Here is a 22,151-nt window from a genome sequence, read left to right as displayed (position 1 = left end):
TGACAACCAAGATTTTTTTCTAATGGTGGCAATATCCGCTATTCATGATGTAGTGAATGTAAATAATGTGAAATAAGGTATGCTCATGAGATGACTGTTTTTTCTGTCTCTATAATTAAACAATTTATATGTGACTATTAAATATGAATTTAAAAGAAGCTTAAATTTCACAAAAACTGCTTCTATTTGTTTTTCAATATTAGCTGTTAAATACAATATAACGTAAAACAAAGAAGAAAAATTAATAAACATTGATAGACTGATATAGCCCTTCAAAGGATTTTTTTTTTCTCCCCATCAAATGAAAGTGACAGTTCGCGTTCGTCTATAATAGATGTTATTTTATTGTCCAGTTTTGAATAGTGTTCGCCTGAAGTGTATAATTATATTTTTTAGTTTTTGCAAATGTCCGAAATGAAATTATAGTAATTGCTCAATTTAATTTTACTCTCGTGTTTTTTTTTTTTTTTTTTTCATTTACAAGATGGAACTACCAAGAAAATTAATTAACTTTCAAAATTCTCTTAATTTTTTAAAGCTGTTTCGTCGAACTTGTAGGTTTGATGCTAATGGTTATGGTGATGATAAGATTGTAAAAGAAGAAAATAAAAAAAAACGAAAATTGAGTGTTACAAAAAAATATTTTCCTAAAGATTCAAGAGATTCACCAATAATTGTAGAAGCCAAAGAGGCATCCACTGTAGTTAAAAACTTAAACTTAGAATTTAAAATGCTATATGGGCCTCTTCAATCACCAAAAAGCAGTAACACCATTAAAAAGATTCTTGAAAATAATAGCACTATAATTCAAAATCAAACAGTTTTTCCAATTTTGGATCCTAAAGGTGACTCTAAGTCAGCCCAGACTGTAGATATAGATGCCAACAAAGATAGTAATGAATTTGACTTTCATCAAACCTTATTAAAGTTCCCCCTTTTGAATGAACAGTCTCGTGCTCTAAGCTCTGATATAGAAATAAGTGAAATCAATTTACTGAGAAAAATATTAGAAGAAAAAAGCAAAACTTATGTACCTAGTGTTTCTAGAATTCTTGAAAAAACTATGCCGCAAGAACAGGCAGAAATTTTAAGACGTTGGAAAGAAAATATGATTAAGCAACTAGGTGAAGAAGGATTTCAAAAATATCAGGAAGGTATAAATTTATTTTATATTTTTCTAAATGTGTGTAATGAAATGCAAATAATAAATCTATGGCCGAACTTTGATTTTAATGTTATAAGATGAAGAATTCATTTAGAGATATCTGCACTTGATAAGATCATATCAGCTTTTTGATTTATTCCAAAAATATTAAAGGTCAAAATATTAAAAAATGTTAAAGAAGCAATGTCTTTTATCCTTTTTAAAATGGAACTACTTGAAAAAGTGTTGTCTTCTAAAAAAATGTTTTTTTTTTTTTTTTCTTTTTACTTATTATATAATTTACATAATGGAATGAAACTTTTGTTTATAATTTGTTGTTTAAATTTTTTTGTACTTTTTAATAATCTATGCAGTGGGAAATATTTTATATGGAAATTATTTCTGTTTTTAGATTTTAAGATTATAGAAAATCAGCAATGGGAAAATAAATTGAAAAATCTAGTACTCCATCTCTTAAATAACTAGCCATAAAGAATCAGTCATTATTTGGCAAAAAAAACCAGATTTGCTGTTATAAAATAGATCCTTTATATAATACTTCATATAAGAAGTCCATTCAAAAGGAAATTACCCATTATCTCAATTGTAGGTACTAAGACAATACTCAATTGTGGGTACTACGTTGCGAATTGTTATGAGCGAGGTTAGAACCTGGGACCTTGTGGTTTGCAGCCGAGTAACAACACAATACAAAAGCAATTGTCCGTGTTTCATAGCTGTTATCTGGCTTATAAGCTTTTCACCACAGTATTCTCCCTCCAGTGAGTTGGAGGTGAGACGAACAATATGACTGTTGAGTGGAGGTGTATTAGCTGTTGAGTCAAATGTGCCTGTACCCATTTAAGCACCAAACATTATGGCGAGCGTGTGTGGATAAGTGGTTGCTGTTACACCAAGTGAGTCTGACAGCTTTGTGTTGCTGCGTCAAGTAAGTCTGACGACTTTGGATTGCTGTGGGTAGATGGCACCACAACAGCTGTACGAAGGTTGAAGGTTCATCGCCTGAGGTTGCTAATGTGACGGATTGTTACGAGCGAGGATAGAACTTGGGACCTTGTAGTTCAAAGTTGAGTAACAAGACCACAATACAAAAGCAATTGCTCATGTTTTCTAGTTGTTATCTGGCTTATAAGCTTTTCACCACAAGTAATTACCCCATTAATTAGATTGTAGTTATATAGAATGGAATTTGTTTATTGATGCTTTGATTTCCCATCCTCCTACTGAAGTTGTCTCTTTATTGCATGTCCCTTACTAACAGAGCATGGAGTGTTCATGCCATATATAAAATTCTGCCTTATTAATACTTTTGATTTGATATAATGAAATCAATAAAAATATGTGTATTCCTCCACTTTCACAGAAGTTCATATAAGCTCAAAAGGGTTCAAAAATAAACTTCATGCACATACAATTAGTATCATTTGTTAGTTAATACTATCAAACTTGCATAAGAAATTTTTTCGTCTTTTTATCAGGACTGGATTATAAAATAAGCAACAACTAGGGACTCTCAGTCGTTGGGAGTCACCATAGTCTAGTAGTATTCTTATAGTAATATTCTAGCAGTATTCGTATAGTAATATTCTAGTAGTATTCTTGTCTTTCAAGGTCTTGTAGTATTTTAAAAGCATTTTAATTTTGGGTTTTTCATTCAATTATTTGAGTTTGTTCTAATAAAATGATTAAATTCCACTTTTTTAATTTTGTTTTATAATTATAAAGTTATAAAATAGTTTCCTAATTTAAAATGTGCTTGATCTTATATTTAAAGATATTATAATTAGATTATGATAAAAAATTTATAATTTTTAAAAAATATTACTTTTTTTTTAAAGGTTAGATGTTAAAACTAATTCTTAAAGTGATTCAAAATGAAATAATTTGTTATTTCAATTTCTCTAAATTTGTTATTTAATCCCATGAGCTTGAAATTTCTCCATTCAACATGAGCTGACTCAGGTGCTTTTGAATATTTAAGTGAATTTAAGGGGTGAAAGGTATTTTGTGATGAACAAACCACATGCTCCTTCTGGGGGTTCTGCCACCCTTAACAATGATTTAGGAGCAGCTTTTTAAATTTATGATATGCAAGTTTTTCATTATGTATGCAAAGGAAAAGGACACATCAGACAGTAACTGAGGAAATGAAATATTATTTATCAAGTAAAGAAAACTTAAACTCAATGGTTAGCTTTTATTAACATTTTATTATGATTTCCATAAATTTTTCAGTTTTTTTTATGCATATCATATTAAAATGTTTAATATATTTATAAATTTAAAAAAAAATTATTTCCTTTCCCTTTATTTATTTATTTTTATTGACACTAATTATTCAAATATGTTATTGAAATCTTTTTGCTCGTGTTTTCTTTTCTGATAGTTTATATAATTACAAATCATTTTCTTTAAATTTATTGCTTTACTGAAAACTCCCAATTAGATATTAAATAAAAGTTTTTGACAATTATCGATTCTTTCCTCTACTTTTCACAATTAGTACATTTTAGAAAAATATGATGACTATCAATTAAAAGTAATTGTTGCATAAAATTTAGAACTAAAGTAAAATTTGATGCAGTCAGTTTCAATTTTGAAGAAACTTCTGTGAAAATAGTTGGAAAATTGTGAATTGATTGAGAAATGTTTACATGTGCAAGAAAAATACAGACAATATTATCATGTTTATTATCTAATTTGTCAAAAACCCCAATTTTATAAAAATTCAAAAATCTTGCTGTTTGGGATAAAATTTATTATGTCTTAATTATGATATTAAATAGAAAATATTTAAAAGCTACTAATTCAGATTCCAATTTCAATTGCTGTAAGAATTTTACAAAATTATGTAATAGAATTTTTTATGAGAATGAATGAAATGATCATTTCAGCAATTGATGGCTATACATATATATATGTTACGGCCAGTTCGCGAATTGGCTGGCCAATCAAGAAGTTTGGCCAAAGTCCGAAGTACTTCCAATTAATACTGTATACTCTACTTTGGCTGGCCATTTCGCGAAGTGGCCAGGAATCCTTGGCCAAAGCCCGATGTGATAATCTGTACTTATAAATAAAGCTCAATCTGTGTGTGTATGGACATATTGTGTGTGTTTGGCATATATATATCTTGGAGATCGGAAATGTGCACCTTGAAGCTATTTTTTTAAATTTTTAATTAGAATTTTAAATAATTAAAAATTAAGTGGTAATTTCGACGTTTTGTCGTTATAACTTCAGAAAATATTACAGCACAAAATCGATTTTTGCATCAAATTAAAGCTCAAAATATTATCTTTTCAATGATACCAATGTTTTAATTTATAAATTATGCTTAGATTTTTAACGAATTTTTAAAGAAATATTTTAACCATATTTTTCAATAATATATTTCGCTCAAAATAAAAATGAAATTTAATCTGCATGAGCACGTCAAATAAAAAAAAAATATCTTTTATCAACGTGTAGCCATGACATTGATAGAAGTTTAAATTAAAAGATAAATCACCTATTATTGCAAATTTAATAAATAAAATTGTAATTTTCGGCAAGTGTCTGTATAAAATGAAAAAAAAAAAAAAAAAAAATGAAATAAGATATTTTCTGAAAAGTAAAAGGAGGAAACGTTTTCTATGAGCTTTGACAATACTTATATCACTAATTCAATAAAACAATTTCATTTGTCAAACATGGTTTAATATACTTAGGATAATCATTCTAATCAGCGACCATCAGCTAATTTGGGGCAATTTTTTCATAGGTCCTCTCTCCTTTGAATCATAATTAACAAAATATTCTTGAGACACCAATATCTTAAATAAAAATTGTTGAACTCCAATCAATAAAATCATTCATTAAGACTGAATAATTTATTAAATTTGAATATCGCCCTTCTATAAAAACTGGCGATTTTAGACTACTTCACCGACTGCCTCAATGAAGATACGCTAATCTTCTGTCAGGGTTTCTCGACAGTGATTGGCCTGTGATTATAAAAATGTTGATTGTTCTAAAACTAATACATAAAAACTTCATAAAGCGGTCAGATTTATCGCAGAAGATAGGGACGTTTATTTATTTATTTAAAAGTTGAAGTATCAAGAGTATTTCGCAGAATAGGATTCCTTGGGACTGTGTAAAATTTAAAATTCGTAATTTTTTCACAAGTTCATTTATTGACTGAAATAAAATAAAGTATTTTTATTTGCATCATTTAAGCCTTTTGAAAGTAATTTTAAAGTAATTTTTGAAAATCAATTTTACGATGAATCAGAGAAATTTTTGCTGAATAATTCTTTTAGATATTATATAAATTATTCTGCACTGCACATATAAATTCACTGCCGAACGACTCTGATTTCCTTTTTCATATTTAAAAAAAGACATGGTTAGCTTCAGTATGAAAAGCTTTTATATTGAATAGCAGTTTAACATTTCCGCTTTAATTTAAAGTAGAAATTTTATGGATGCTGACAGAACATTAGAGGAAGTGATAAGTAGTATAATGAACAGAACTGTTTAAGGCCTACATAAAAGTATGACTAAATCATATAAGTACCAAAATATGAAGCTCAAAAATCTTTTGCAGAAAAAGCTACTAAGAAAACAAGTTACATTAATTGAAAATTTTAGCAATCATTAATACTGCGAACCGGCTGGTCGCCAAAGGCGACTAGTGGTAAATAAATATAATGACATTTATGTATAAAATATAAATAAGGACATGTAGGTGAAATTCTGCAGATGGTGCCAACAAAGAAATGTCTTTAAATGATATTAACAACAAAACTATTTTTCCTTATATTTGTTTCAATTAGCCCTTATATTTGCTATTTGCCTTTGCAAAAATATTTTCGGGAGACAATGTGACCTGGGATCTTTAACATTAGGTCCATGGAGCAGAAAAAGAGTAAGGATCACCCTTAAAGATAGTTGAAAATTGAGTTACTCAATTTGACTTTGTATTCATACACGAAGCACAACACCTTTGCTAAAGATATAATTCGTTCATTTTGAAGGGCGCAAATCTAATCTTCACACTATCACGTTGTTACAGCATATATGTTCACTGAATAATTTCTATTATGGCTTTAATATGAGAACAGAATAACACAAGATCATATTTTTTTATATTACAAGCTAATTTTTAACTCGGAGGTGCCACTTATATTTGAACTCGTTTCTGAAACAATTGTACTTAAAAAAAAGCAGTACACAGAAGTATGTTTAAATACTTCATTTTTAATAGTGTGTAAAATAATAATGTGCTCTTGATGATAAAATTTTTTAATAGTGTGCTCTTGATTCCTTTCTTTCTACTTTGGCCGATCGTCCCACGCCACTTCGCGAATTGGCCGGCCAAAGCCCGAAATGAAGAAAAGATCGGGCATTGGCCGGTAAGTTTACAGCAACGTTAGCCAGTTCGCGAATTGGCCGATTTCGGGCTTTGGCCGTAACATATATATATATATATATATATATATATATATATATATATATATATATATATATATATATATATATATATATATATATATATATATATATATATATATATATATATTGCTAAATATCGCCAGAGCATTTTTTTCTCTCTAATGGTGTACTTTAACTGCTAATATAAAGAATTTTTTTTGAAGAAAAAGCAAAATAAGATTGAATTGTATTAAGATACTCTACAAAGTCATCTTTACTAAATTAGTGTTTTAAGGAATTCAATATGCAATACAGAAAAGAAGGGATTTTCTTACAAATTTTATTTACAAATATTATTGCTGTTATTTGGAAATTAGAGACATGTTGGCAAAATAATAAATTTTAATGGTACATTTTTTTAACCTTTTCACAGGGTTCCTTTCAGTTTTTCAAGCCACTAACACCTTATTTAATATTCCTCTATATCTACACAGTTCATAAAAATATTATTGGTAAGTTTTAAATTCAAATAAAAGCATACCTGATTTTACTTTAATAATTAAAAACAAGCTAGCATTCTCAAGATTTTGTTACTACTTCATTGAAGACTTCATGATAATTTTTATATGCTTTATATAAAGGTTTAAAAAATAACAATAAAAAAAATACCATATTAATGGTATTTTTGATTCTAAAAAAAAACAACTTAAAATACCAACTTTATTTTTATTACTAACGTTTTCATGCTTGATAAGTAAGAAAACACACTTTTGAAAATATCCAAAGGTGATTTGATTGTAGTATTTTTTTATTTTTAATGAATTTTTCTTTATTTTATTTTTAAAATTTTCTCTTTATTGTATTGCAACAGTAAAATACAAAAAAAAAAAAAAAAAAAAAAAAATGTATCTAAAATCATTAAAACATGCATGAGTATAAATTCAGCAACCACAAATTAAACATTTCAATTACAGCGTAGTGGGTGTCGCTGGCTATAATTTCTCTGAAAGATCAGACAATTCCATTCTATTTTTATCCACAAAAAACAGCTCAAAACTGGAATTCTCATACTTGCCAGACTCATAGAGTTAAAGTTTCTTATATAGGGATCAAAATGAAAATCAATTAAAGATATCTGATTTTGAAATTTGTGGGCAAGAAAGAAGCCCAGAGATGTGTACTATGTAAGTGTCCCTAAGGATGCTTAATATAGCCCTGCTTTGATATTTTTTAAAGAAAGAGTATTGTATAATTATATTATTAGTATATATGGAAGGAACCTGATTATATCACTCATCACTGAGGTATTTATACATTTTTAATACTTCGTTAACACTAAACTGACATTTTAATAAAAGTTAGACTATCTGAAAATGTTAATAATTAAAATCTCTTCACTTGATGATAGAAAATCAGAAATTACTTATATAATTTAATAACTGATATGAAACAAATTCATATAAATCAAATTTATGTGTTTGCTTAATCAAAATCCTTTCTATTATCGTAGTATATTGGCTGTGATTCAGAATTATGTCTTTCCCAAAATAATTTTGTTTAACTTCAAAACAGGACAATAACCTAACTAATTAATAATCTCTCTAAAATTTTCTAATTACATTCAAATACCCTGAATAGAATACTTAATATATATAGATAAACAAAATAAAATCGATTCATTAGAAGTATTTAGCTTGAAGTGACACCTAATAGGTGTGGTTTTAGCTCTTTGATTATGTTTTAATTTAAACTGGTAATTTAGAAAAATTTTGGTTTAATTATAGTTACCAGAAAGTCACAAATTCAAATGTCGTTTGATTGAGATAACATTTTCAGTCTAATTAAGTAATTGAATGTGATGAAATTTGTTCAATTGCTTATCATTGTTTAAACTAAAATAAAGATGGCAAATTTACTGTTAATTTAATTGTCTTATCATAGACTGAGCACCTAATTTTTGTTTTACTTTTTATAAAACTTTTTCTTTAGACTGAGCAGATGACAGATTTTGTACCAAACAGCCAAACCAAGGACAATAATAATTATGGTAAAATAATAAAATTTTATTAGCTTAATTGCGGAAAAAATAAGTTTGCAAAAAATACAAATTGTTTGAATTATAAAGTTTAAAAGTAATATTAACACTTTATCAAATGTAGATGATCAGGTTCTTATCTGTTTCATTGCTTTAATGTTGTCTTTATAGTATTTATAAACATCAAACATCTGCTAATCTTATGTAGGGATGTGGATGCTATACAGTCATGAAATGAAATAAATAATAAGGGTTATTAAAATAAAGGTTATAAAATACATAAGGTTATTAAAATAAAAATACAGCCTAAAATAAACCATTAATTTCTTTACTAAGTTTAAATAAGTAATTTCGTTATAAGGAATCCATATAAATATGAAATAAATTTTTGTTAAAGGAAGTGGTTATATTGTGCATAGCTTAAGGTTACAAAATACCTAAATCTGTCTATTAAGCAATTTAATGTATTTGCACTACATTTTTTATTGATTCTTCCATGGATCAATTTTTTTAAATGATGTTAATATCTGTATGTTGTTAAGTTTTGTATAAGTATTACTTTATGAACTTTAAATATGCTGAAATATAAGAAAATCATGTATAAAATGGAAGATATTTACAATTAATTAAAAATGTTATGCTGAAAAATAAATTGAATTTGCTATTCAATAATAATTTGAGTGTTGTTGTTTATCAGGCTCTGTTTCCTTCTTTTGTTAGAAATCCTGTTAAAGGGCCAAACTCTTCATACTTGTATAAATAATTACTTAGCATCAGTTCCTAGATCTGAAGTAGAGATAGAAAAAGCCATCGCTGGTCACTGGGAAAGTTTAAAAGGAATATTTCCATCTATTAATGATATCAAACTTCTAGAAGAAAGAATCACTCATCCATTTTTGCGATACAAAGGAGTTGTAGACTGCTTTGCTCGATACAAGTAAGCTTCCAATTTAATTTTTGAATTTGTATTGAAAAGGTGTTAATTGTCTTTTTTTATAAATATAATGATGTGTATCTTTATATTTAAAAATATGAATTCAGTATATTTATATATTAATGAATTTTTCAGAAATCTGCCAAATATAATTTTTTAAATATAATTTTACAGTACTGAATCAGTATACATAGAAATTATTTTTAATGTAATAGTTTAATGTGAGAATAAAGAAATTACTTTGAATTTTGCATCATAGTTATTTTGTCAGACACTTAGTTTTATAGCTAGCATAACAGTGTAAAGATTTATATTATTGTTGTAAAGGATAGATTACTGATTTAATATTCTAGATTAGAGAACAAGATTGATTTTTTAATTTTAAAATTATTTAAATACATAATAAGTGCTTATTACAACCTGTATGCTGTAATAAGTTGCCAGTGCTAATTGCAAAACATCATTACTGAAAAAAATAGTTTCTTAAAGTCCTAACCTTAAATGTGATCATTTGTACATGAATTTTGAAGTCATGGAGACATTTAACGTTCTTTTCTTAGATTTATCAACATCAGGTATAAATACTAAACATGAAAGTATCTCAACTTGAAACATTTCATTAAATTTTCATATCTAACTTCATTTAACATTTTCTTGTCAAATCTTTACTGAAGTTTTATTAGTTTATTTAATTATCTTAGATGTTTAAGTGTACATTTGGGATTCTAACAATATTTTTCCTTCAAAGACAAAGACTTGGAATATTTTCTTAACTGAAATAAGATTATAAATGAAAAAAAAAAAAGTGTAAGAGCACTTAATGGAGTATGCGATCAAAAATAATTTCATTATATTTATTATATTAAAAGAATTTAGAATGTTGCAAAGGTATGCAAGCTTTTGTAGCAGTTGATGAAATATTAATGATAATTATTTTAATTTCATGAAAGTAATCTGTAAGGAATTTTATTCATTGAATTAATTTGGGGTACAAATCTTTCAGGAACAACTTAGTTGTGATAGATTGGAAAACATCAAAGAAAAAGAAACTTACTCTTTCAAGCACATTTGATAATCCTCTACAAATTGCTGCCTATGTTGGAGCTCTAAATTTTGATCCTAAATATCAATATTTGGTAAGATATGATTGAAAATTTAAAAAATATTTACTTTTAGTATTTGAAAAGTAATACTGATTTATCCAATGAAGATTTTTTAAGTGAACTTTTATGTAATATATGACTTGCCAAATGATAAGTTCTCATAGATGTGTTCATTGTTGACATATTTTAAAAACATAAAATATAGATTATTCCTTTAATTTTGTATAAGATTGTTCTTTTTTAATTTCAAAGTAATATTTTGAAATAATTTGTTAATTTTTATCCTTAATGATAATATCATTTCTGAGCTAGTTCTACAGACTAACTTCAGTTTATTTTGTGCCCCATAGTTTTCAGTTGTATTCAATTTATATTTGTGATATCAATTCAGAGATAATTCCAGTTTTAATTCATTAAAACTATATTTTAACAGTTTTACTGATTTATTTATACATTAGTGATCAAAAACTTTACTTGTTATTTTTCTATGTTAAAACCACATGTATCTTTTTCTCTTTATCTCTTACATCAATTAATGATAATTCCATTTACTTTTCTACTATTGTATTTTATTTCTGCATTTTGGTTTATAAATTTGTGACTGATTAAATTTTGCCTAAATTGTTTGTACTATAAAAGATGCAAGGAAATTCTAATTTATCTTTAAAAAAAAAGGTTGAGGAAAAGCATAGCATAGTTCCATAATGTCTTTTAACATGTTATGTGACTGTCACAGAAATGCTCTGCTTCTAATATTTTGATATTCAGTGTGTACACTCTAATCAAGTCCCAATAACTAATTTTAAACTGTTAGAGATAAACAAGTAGTTAGAAAAATGCTTTAAATAATACAAGAATTCTATTATTACTTGAGTTAATATATGTGTTTTTGAAAAACTGCAAAGTGTAAATATTTCTCAGTCTATTACTCATATTTAATGCTCTAACATTTTAAGCAATGAAAAACTCAACAAATCTGAATAATATTATTTTATTCTATTTTAAATTATTTCAATGATACCTCAAAGAAGACCATCTAATGAGCGGATGGCACATCCTCAGGTGCCTATAGAATTTTAATAAAATAATAAAATTCTAAATATCTTAACTCAACCAGTTATCTTTTCAAAAGAATGAATTTTTTATTTATTAAAAATGTTAGTGTGTTAAAATTATTTTAATAGGTATAACCAATAGGAACAGAAAATGAAATAGAGCTTTAGCTGGCATACTTTTTTTTTTTTTACATTTCATTTATTGATTTTTGTAACATATAAGTATTTACATAATTTAAAACCTTCTTACATTTTGAAACATACATCTATTTCTAATAGTTAAAGTTAATAGTTGGATCAGGTTTAGAATATGAAATGGAGTATAGATGAAATAATACTGATTAATCTGTTATTATTAATACTGTTGTTATTATTAATCTGTTGTTATTAATACTATAGTTCTATCTGCTCATTCTGAAGATTCTCTGCTGGAATTCTCTCATTGCTTACATTTTCTTCTACTCTTTTTATCCTTTTGTCTCCAACCTGTAAATCTTTAGCACATAGAAAATGCTCTTATGTTTATATATCATATTGAAAGCGTTTTAATAATGAAATCAGCAAAAAAATAAATATATGTATAATGCAGTAAAGAAAATTATTATTTTAATTAAAGTTAACTCAGAATACTATTAAATTATTACTTATTCAAAATACAAAACTTTCCAGGCCATCTTATATTACTTCCTGATTTAGACCAGAATAGTCTGGTTGGTAGGGCGTTGGATTCGCATCCCTCGGTTGTGAGGTCGAATCCCGCCGGCCGAAGACACCCTGTGTATGTGGTAGTTAGTGCACATATAAATCTGTCATGACCACAAAGTCCTTCAAGTTGAGACAATACTATGGGGATACTGGATCAGAGGGGATCGTTCTTTGATTCAGGTCTAAATTACGATTTGTGATGAGTGAATGAAATGTATGAATGAAGTCCGTACCTTAAAAAAGGATTGTGATGCTAAGTCGTACTCTTGTCCCTAGATGACGCTACTAAAAAACAAGAAACGCCCAATTCCTTGGCTAAAAAGCGCCGACTTCGTCAGCGGGCTTGTTTATGACAAGTGCTATTAGAAACAACAACTTCCTGATTTTGCAGTAAATTTAAACAATTTTTGGTTCGGTAGGATTTTTATGTATGATGTTTTAAAAAATAAATGGCAGTTTACTGAAAGTTGCCACTATTCAGTAAATTATCTTGTTATAACACAAAATTTTAGCGAAATATCCTGTGTTTTTTTTTCATGTGTGTATGTATATATTATAAATATTTTAATTTTTTTCTCTTTCTCATATTGAATTCAACAATACATTTTCCATAAAATTGTAAATAAACTTCCACATTTCTAGAAAAATGATATCATTTCATTTTCTGGTGTTTTTGATACACTAACATTTTGAATAAATAAAAATTCCACTCTTTTGTATTCAAAACTGATCAAATTCTGATAAAAGGTGATCAAAATTAAAATACCTCTACACTGAGCTCACTATATAGTAAATTATTTAGTGTAAAAACTCCAAAATTGTTGAACATACTATTCAAGACATGGGGTGATGGATTGCACACACACACACACACACACACACACACACACACACACACACACACACACACACACACACACACACACACACACACACACACACAAAGTTCCAGAAACAGTGATAAATGGCATTGTACAACAGAAAACATGCTAAAAAGATACAAATAATCACACACAAAAAAGAAGATAAAAAGTGAAGTAACTGAAACTGTCAGCGTAACTGCAATTTCGCATTGTAAGCACAAAAATCAGCATAAATCCTTGTTTTGCTGCTATTGTTGTAGGCATAAAAGAGATAAAGCTGGGAAAAAGCCATTCTTATCAACAATGGCTTCGCGCTTTGCCTGTGAAGTTGTTTTATGAAAACAAAGGAAATGCTGCTGCTGTACTACGAGAGTTTCGTCAACTTTAGAATTTGCGCAAATGACCAGCAGGTACGGAAACGTGCTCAAAAATTTTACTGTACCCCAAATACAACAGCAACAATGTCTTGATTCAATTGCCTTTCTGCAAGATGAAACGTCTCCACACATTGGACTCTCTGTACAGCAGTTTCTTCTACAACATTTTACTAACGATAGAATAATTAGTCGTGCGTTGTCGGCAACCTAACCATCTCGTTCTACACATCTTAATCTCTGCGATTTTTGGCATTGGGGATACTTAAAAAATCATGTTTATCGAGGACGTCCGGTAACCTTGGCAGATTTGATATACATCTAATTTGTCACAAATTAGAATCCGCAGTTGAACAAGCAGGGAAGCATCGATAAGGTCTTTGTGATTGAATGTTTGATACGTTCGAATAAAATGTATTACAAATGCGTATTTTGAGTCTTTTCAGCCTTTTTATTGTTCTACAGCGCCATCTGTCGGTGTTTCTGGAACTAATTTTTTTTGTCTTGAATAGTATGTTCACCAATTTTGGAGCCTTTACACTGAGTAATTCGCTGTATAAAGAGCTCAAAGTAGGGGTGTTTTAATTTTAATCACCTTGCATTTTAATTTCATTATTTTAGGGAAAATCAGCAGGCATCTGAAGATGTGCTAAACTATATAATATGCCAATATTATATATATGTTTGTGATATGTATTGGTATATTATATAGTTTGAAACACATAATATACAAAAAATAAATTTTCAAAAATAATTGCAGTTTTATTCATTTTTGTGTAATGGACCTCTGCCTAATTTGAAATTAATTTGATAAGGTAAATTTGAATTGATTCAGTCTTGATCTGAAAAAATTATTCGTCTTAATAAACAACAAAGTATCTAAAGTAAAGTATCAAAGTATCTAATGGTGTCCCATAAGGTATGTAGCGGTATGCATAAGGTATTACAGATTTGGATAGAACACGTCAAGTCGTGTATTTTGATACATAACATAGGGGTCCCCGAATGTAACGTCATAGTCTAATTAAAGTGTTTCACTGAATACAGCGAGGTCTAGGACCATTTTTCATAAACCAACAATCGTTTATCGTATCTATATCATGCAAGAATAGGATAAAAAGACGATGCACAATCAAATATTTGCTCATTTCAGAATCACAACGACTACATACAGTACACAGTAATTTCTTAGCGACTAACGCACGACTCATTCTCTTCAGAACTGTTTTCTAGCTTTATATGCCATGGCGGAAATTTTCATATTCACTTGCAGTCGCACTTTCAATCTCATTGGTTGCCACAAATTTGCATAATCACCTAGGAAAGCTTCTATGTTGTACAGTCGTCGTGTGCATCATAATTTGGAAAACAAATTGTCGGATTTTTAATTAACGTTCATCGTGTAATTAGACTATGAAGCTATATTCAGGGATCCCACATGTTATACATCAAAATTCTCGTCTTGATGTGTTCTGTCTGAAATATTAGACGCTGCATACCTTGTGAGCCACCCTGTAGTTTGCATTGAAACTTCAAGATAAAGGTAAATTTCAAAGCTACAAAATAATCGTAAAACAATAACTATATTCTTATGCAATGTGTTTTTAAAAAAGTAATGATAAAAAAAAATTATTCAAGACATTGTACTTCATTAAAGTCTTGGAATGAAGAAAGGAGGTAATAATATGTTTTTGTAATCAATAAGGACTCACAGTAAACCCACTTTATTAACATTTTTAATTTTGATTTCAAATAATTTAAGGTGTACGTACACACTAGAAGATTTTTAAAAAAAAATTTTAACTTAAAAAATCCAGTTTTTTCACAGTAGGTCATTAATATATGTTTAAACTCATTTCAGTGAAAAAAACCATATTACACTAATTATTTATTAATTAATTAATATTTAATGAGCTAATTAGCTATTTTTTGAAACATGATATCTTAAATTCTAATTTGTAAAGACACACAATTTTACTTGGAAATTATGTCTAATATTAGGCTTCATGTTGTCTGCCTCAATCAAGTTATAAAAATATATAGTTTTTTTTAAACAATTTTTTCATCAACGATGAATAGAAAAAGCGAGATTTTTTTCTGTAATTTTAACTTTTAAATAGCTATTAAAAATTTATTTCTATAAATAAAACTTTGATTGAGGCACAAAACATCCGCTATTTCATACAGATTATTTTGATATATAAATAACTGTATTTGGTTCATTTCTTGTTGAGTTATGATTGTTTGAATGAAGCAACATAGTGAAAAAAATATCATTCTTCATAAAATGAGTTTTAAAAACACCGAAACTAGAGTTTTTAATGAAAAGAACCTCAAGAAAAATAATTATAACTCGAGAAATATTTCGAATATTGACAACATCTTGGTATCGTTTGAAAGCTAAAGGACCAGAGAACATTATTAAGTAATAAAAAAATATTCGATATTTTGAACGATTTTCGAAGTTTCAAGTGTGTACATACTCCTTAAGATAAATTTGAATTATAAATGATATTTTAATATGATATTAATAAAACATTCAAGATCCAAAGAAAAATTTGCATAATTGAAGAATTCATATTTACATAATCTTGTAAAACATATCAGTCACATAATCTTGTAACACATATTATTTCTTGCAGGCAAACAAAGGCTTGATTGTTGTAGCTTATGAAGATGGAAGCAGAGCATCTGCCCATTTTATGGATGAAAATGTTTTGATGCGCTATTGGAAGGAATGGTTAGCTCGTGTAAAGTTGTATTGGGAATTAACAGAAAAGGAAGAGAGTCAACAAAGTTAGCAGTTTTTTTATGTGTAACAGCACAACAAAGAGCTTTGTCAATAGATTATTATTTTATTTTAATTATCATTGAGAAATACCATCATGCTCAATAAATGTTCGCTTTTAATTCTATGTTGAAGACTCATGTTTTTTGATTTTCTTGAATTCAAAAACATTTTCATTATTGTAATATTTTTAATCTTTTAAAAAGTAATAATTGGCATAATTATAATTTTATCTTAAATATTGAGTATAACCATTATATATGATATATTAAGTATGATTTTTCATTATGGTATGATACATTAAGTTTGTTTTTTATTCTAATACACAATAAATTTTATTTATTGTGTATTATAATAACAAATATTTTACCTTCTACTGATATATTGGATTTTATTTATAATGATATTTCTCTCTAATGATATATTCGATCAGAAGCGATTCATAAATTAATGGCATAGCGAAAGTAATAGGTGCTTGAAGCATAAAATAATTTTTCTCCCCTTCATGATATTTAAAATAATTTTTTTCCCCTTCATGATAGTTTTTTTTATGTGTAACAGCACAACAAAGAGCTTTGTCATTAGATTATTATTTTATTTTAATTATCATTGAGAAATACCATCATGCTCAATAAATGTTCGTTTTTAATTCTGTGTTGAAGACTCATGTTTTTTGATTTTCTTGAATTCAAAAACATTCTGATTATTGTAATATTTTTAATCTTTTAAAAAGTAATAATTAGCATAATTATAATCTTATCTTAAATATTGAGTATAACCATTATATATGATATATAAGTATGATTTATTATTATGGTATGATACATTAAATTTATTTTTTATTCTAATACACAATAAATTTTATCTATGTGTATTATAATAACAAATATTTTACCTTCTATTGATATATTCGATTTTATTTACAATGATACTTCTCTCTAATGATATTTTCGATCAGAAGCAATTCATAAACTAATGGCATAGGGAGAGTAATAGGCGCTCGAAGCATAAAATAATTTTTCTCCCCTTCATGGTATTTGATTTTCGAAAATGATATAAAAGCCCCCATAATTTGTCCCGATAATGCCCTGGACATCAATATTTCCTTTGGCCCTGGTTGTAAGGTAGGGTAACATAGCCTTAATGACACAATAATGTCGTTCGGCATAACTTAAATTTTGTCTGTTGTAGTTCAATTTGATTCTTATATATTTCACTTATATAACTAAATGTTAACAAATAATCTGTAATTAAAGAATTAAAATTTATTTAAACATTAATTTTTGAAATGCTTTTTATTATTTTTCTTGCATTTCTTCTTAATATTATTCAACTGTGACTAAATGTTAAAAATTTCATGAAACTATAAATTTATAATAAATACTCATGTATAAATGTTTCTTATGCATTCGCAAAAAAAAAAAAATCAATTGTATTAATTTTCTTCTGACTTAATCTTTATTTATTAAAAATTATCTTTCATTTTAAAATTATTATTTTCTTATTTTACTTGCACATTCACAAAAATATTTTCTATGGCAGAAGAAAGTTAAAACCTCGCTTCCACCTATGACCAGAAGGAAAGTACTGACATGACAATACCTTCTTGCCTTCGCGTACTGTGGAGTAAAATAAAGGTATTTTGTTACTGCCCATGCTCTGTTCTAGAAATCTTATGTTTGTACATTTTTTCTTCCCTCGCTTTGCATTTCCCCTTAATATTGAAAGCTGTAAAATGAATGTTATTAAATTGTTGATATTTCTATTTGGAGGGCGAACGAAGTTAAATTAGCGATTATAATTATACATTGAAAAAGTTGGGGAGTTCAGTTCAGCTGTGCTTATGCATGAGCTATATTTTCTCATAAGCGATTCTTTTCAGAAGATTTTTTGAAAATATTTTATTTGAGTTAAATGCTAGGAGGTTGCAATAGTTTTGTTTGTCAACTTCTGTAATTTGCATATATCAGGGGTGTTTGTGCTCCGGGGAAACCCCGGAATTTCGGGGATTTTGAACTTCGATACCCGGAAATTCCGGGGATCGTCGTTCAAAAGGAAGTAGGAATAATAATGAATTATTTATTTTGATCTGGGTAATTTTGTTTGCTTTGAAAGCAGAAAACGCAAGGTCAGTGTGTGTGGTGAAAACTTTTCCTTTCTTTCTCCAAAGGCAGTGATAATGCGTGAAAAGGGGGAAGAAACTTCTTTTTTGTTCTTTCCTTATTGCGAGTTATGACTCATTCCCCCGGTTCTCGGACATTCTCTTCTGGATTCTTTTCGGCAAGTAGGCGCGGCAGAAAAAAAAGGGAGAGACTTCGTTCGACCAGATGTGCGATCACGTGACCTGGGTTCAAAGGTCTTAATTTTGCAAAAAAAGTAATTCATTGAACTTTTATAATTAGGTCATTCAATACTTCATAATTGTAATTTTTCATTTCTCCCCCCCCCCTTCTCGAAACTCCAAAATGTCGGTAGTAAGTCCGTAAAAGTTTCAGGGGATTTTTTGGGGTCCCACAAACACCCCTGATATATTCAACTAAGTATTATATATTTTACCCTTTTGTTATGAATAAGCTTCTGCCAACAAATGTTGCATTATCTACTTAAATATATTTAATATCTTCTGAGCCAGGATGATTGATAACTGTAGAATATATTACTGTACATTGACTGTTTCAAATAAACTACGATTTCTCATATTTAGATTCTATAAACCAAAAATTTCTCACAACCAGATAGAAACAAACAAACAAACAAAAATTAAACTGAAAAATATTATTTCTTAAAACTGTTTACTTATTTTAAAATTTCTTTTTAAAATAAGTAAACAATTTCTTTAAAATTTCTTAATCTTTTAGAAAAATGAGAGATATATCTTTTTCATTCACGAAATGTGACTTTCAGATTGATATGAGCCAACAATAAAAAATTCCGCTTTTTCTCCAATGATGAATACATTTCTATTAAATAAAATTATCAAAAATTTCAGCTACAGATGATAAGATAATCATAGTATCAATTTTATTTTAAATACGTTCTCATTTCGGCCGTAGATTTCTTGTGCACATGCATCAGAGAATGATGCATCTCGACCATTTTATATTTAATTGGCAAAATACTTCCTAACCAGACGGATGCTCTTCTCTTGCCTTTTTTTTTTTACCCGTAGACCCTCTGGCACTTTCTTTTCTTTTCTTTTTCTATATCTTATGAGGGTATAGAAAGGGTGAAACATGGCAAAGTGAAGATCGCAAGAGCCACACACTTTCTGAATGTAGTGACTTGTGGTGAAAGCTTATAAGCCTGTTAACAGCTATGCTACACGAGCAATTGCTTTTGTATCATAGTTATGTTACTGGACAGCGAATCACAAGGTCCTAGGTTCTATCCTTGCTCATACAAATCGCCACATTGGTGACCCCGGACGATGAACATTCAACCTTCGTACAGCTGTTGGGGCGCCATCTACCCACAGCAAACCGAAGTCGTCAGACTCACTTGACGCAACAACACAAAAAAGGCCGCAGCAACACAAAGCCGTCAGTCTCACATGACGCAACAGCAGCCACTCACCCACACGCGCTCGCCATAACGCTTGGCGCTACTCAAATGGGCACAGGCACATTAGACTCAACAGCCATATCTTTCGTCTCACCTCCGACTCACTGGAGGGAGAGTCTGTGGTGAAAGCTTATAAGCCTGTTAACAACTATGCTACACAAGCAATTGCTTTTGTATTGTGGTCATGTTACTGGGCGGCGAAGGCTCAGCAAGGCGTGTTTCCGTATGAAGACGCTTTTAGACGTGAACGCGCATACTGCCCCTCTATTCAAATTTCGTGTAGCGAATAAAACATAATGCATAAAAGTGACTTGCTAATGAGCAGTGTTTCGTAGAAGGAGAAGTGAAAAATCACCGTGACGTAATATGCAGGATTGGCCTGTATCAATCTGTATTGAGCGCTTGTTTAAAGAGAATCCATATCCACATGGAAGTTTCAACTGGATAGCGTTGTCCAACGCGACTCTGAGGATTTTAGCAAGAGCCTATGGAGCCTTAATTGATTAAATTGTGTTTTTGACCAAAGTTATGGGGCTAGAAGTGGATGGCAATGGAAACGTTGAGCTTGTGGAAGAATTACTAGAAATCTCGAAGAACTTATGACGCGGTGTCAGAACAAAAGAGCTTTTTTGTTAGGAGAGGAAGAAATAGTAGATTCAACACAGCAACAAACTTCCAATGAAATAAAGGGAACTTCCAGTGAAATAAAGGGATAGCTGAAAGTATAATAATATGTTAAAATACTGTTTTTCTGCAGATAAAGAAAACTGTGTTGCAAATATTACAATTTCTTTTTCGTATACGAAGCATATAAAGAGAAAATATTGTAATTGTCAAAAAATTTAACTCTAGACTTTGACAAATCTTCATCTTTCAAACCTTAATGCATCCTAAAAACAAATTTTTGGAATTAGTCTATTTGTGAATGCGAGTCAACAACTATTTGAGATAGGAGGGTGAAATTTGGTACATATACTTTACACTATATTTGTAGATTTTTATCAAATGTTGAACGAAATCCATTTTGAGAAAATCTCTCTGAGTACAAGTAAATCTGTTGACTATGAAATGTAAAGAGCTTGATGGATAAAATTTGGTACACAGATTAAGCATCTAAAATATAGATCAGTGTCACATTTTGAAAAAATTCTCCCACAGGAATGACTGTCTGTCAGTCTGTATTTTCGCACGCGTGTAAACGCTGTAACTTAAAAATGAAATGGTTAAACTGAATCGAATTTGGTAGCTATGTTGTGACTACAGTTATAATTCTGTGTCAAAATTTGGTTTAAATCGGTCGGGAAAAGGACATCTAACATTCATATTCAGTTTTTTTGGTACTCATGTATTAACTACATTCTAGCGATTACTCGCGAATTGTCACATGCCACCTTTATTAAAAATGTTAAATTAACGCCAAAGATTGAAAAGATTTTTTAAATCTTGATTACATTCTTGATAGATCATTTAATTTTTGGAGTAAAATATACGTAGTCTTTTTGTTTTCATAGATAAATTTTTATATACAGCAGAGTCATAGTTACTCAATACGAATGCTAATTATCGAAAAAAGATAATCATAAGGTTCTACTCTCGCCCTGCCAAGGAACCCAAACTAATCTGGATAACCAAATCGTCACAAAATAAAATTTAAAATGGTCATCTTGATAAAGACATTATAATCCCCATTCCTAGCGGTTCATGCGCTATTTTATCAGAGAGAGGGAAACTTGTCTTACTATTATATGGATTTGAGAAGCGTAGTACCAAACCTTCAGAATCTAAAATTTAAAGCGGTTTCCACCTTAGATTTATAAATGGAATACTTATCTTATATAATCGTGGATGGGTTTCTGTGAGGTTAGGTGAATGAAACTCTAATCATGTTATAGAAATGGTTCTATGAAGTATATTCTGATGATAGTGAAAATGAATAAGTGAAACTGACGAACAATAGAGAAAGTATAGGTAAGTGCAATGAGTATTGCAGATTAGTTTAACAGAAGTATTTACTTACATTAATATATATGTGGGATAGACTTTAGGGCCACGGTGGCCTGGTGGTAAGGTCTCGGCTTCGGAACTTCAGGTTCGAGATCCGATTCCGCCGAAGAACCTTTGTGTAAGCGGCTCTGGTGCACGCTAAACGT

The 22,151-nt window shown here is 29.0% G+C and overlaps 1 protein-coding gene across 1 annotated transcript; it reads left to right on the top strand.

Moving 5' to 3' along the window:
- Positions 1-45: 45 nt before the first annotated feature.
- LOC129980493 (mitochondrial genome maintenance exonuclease 1-like) lies at positions 46-16,576 on the top strand. Its single transcript, XM_056090816.1, has 4 exons — positions 46-1,154; positions 9,339-9,555; positions 10,556-10,688; positions 16,295-16,576. Exons 1-4 carry the CDS (start codon positions 485-487, stop codon positions 16,451-16,453), a joined length of 1,179 nt encoding a protein of 392 aa, XP_055946791.1. The 5' UTR covers positions 46-484; the 3' UTR covers positions 16,454-16,576.
- Positions 16,577-22,151: the final 5,575 nt, after the last annotated feature.

Source organism: Argiope bruennichi, chromosome 8 (genome assembly GCF_947563725.1).
Source record: "Argiope bruennichi chromosome 8, qqArgBrue1.1, whole genome shotgun sequence".
Taxonomy (NCBI): Eukaryota; Metazoa; Arthropoda; class Arachnida; order Araneae; family Araneidae; genus Argiope; species Argiope bruennichi.
Note: the sequence above shows the minus strand (reverse complement) of the source record. Positions and strands in the feature narration are given on the sequence as shown.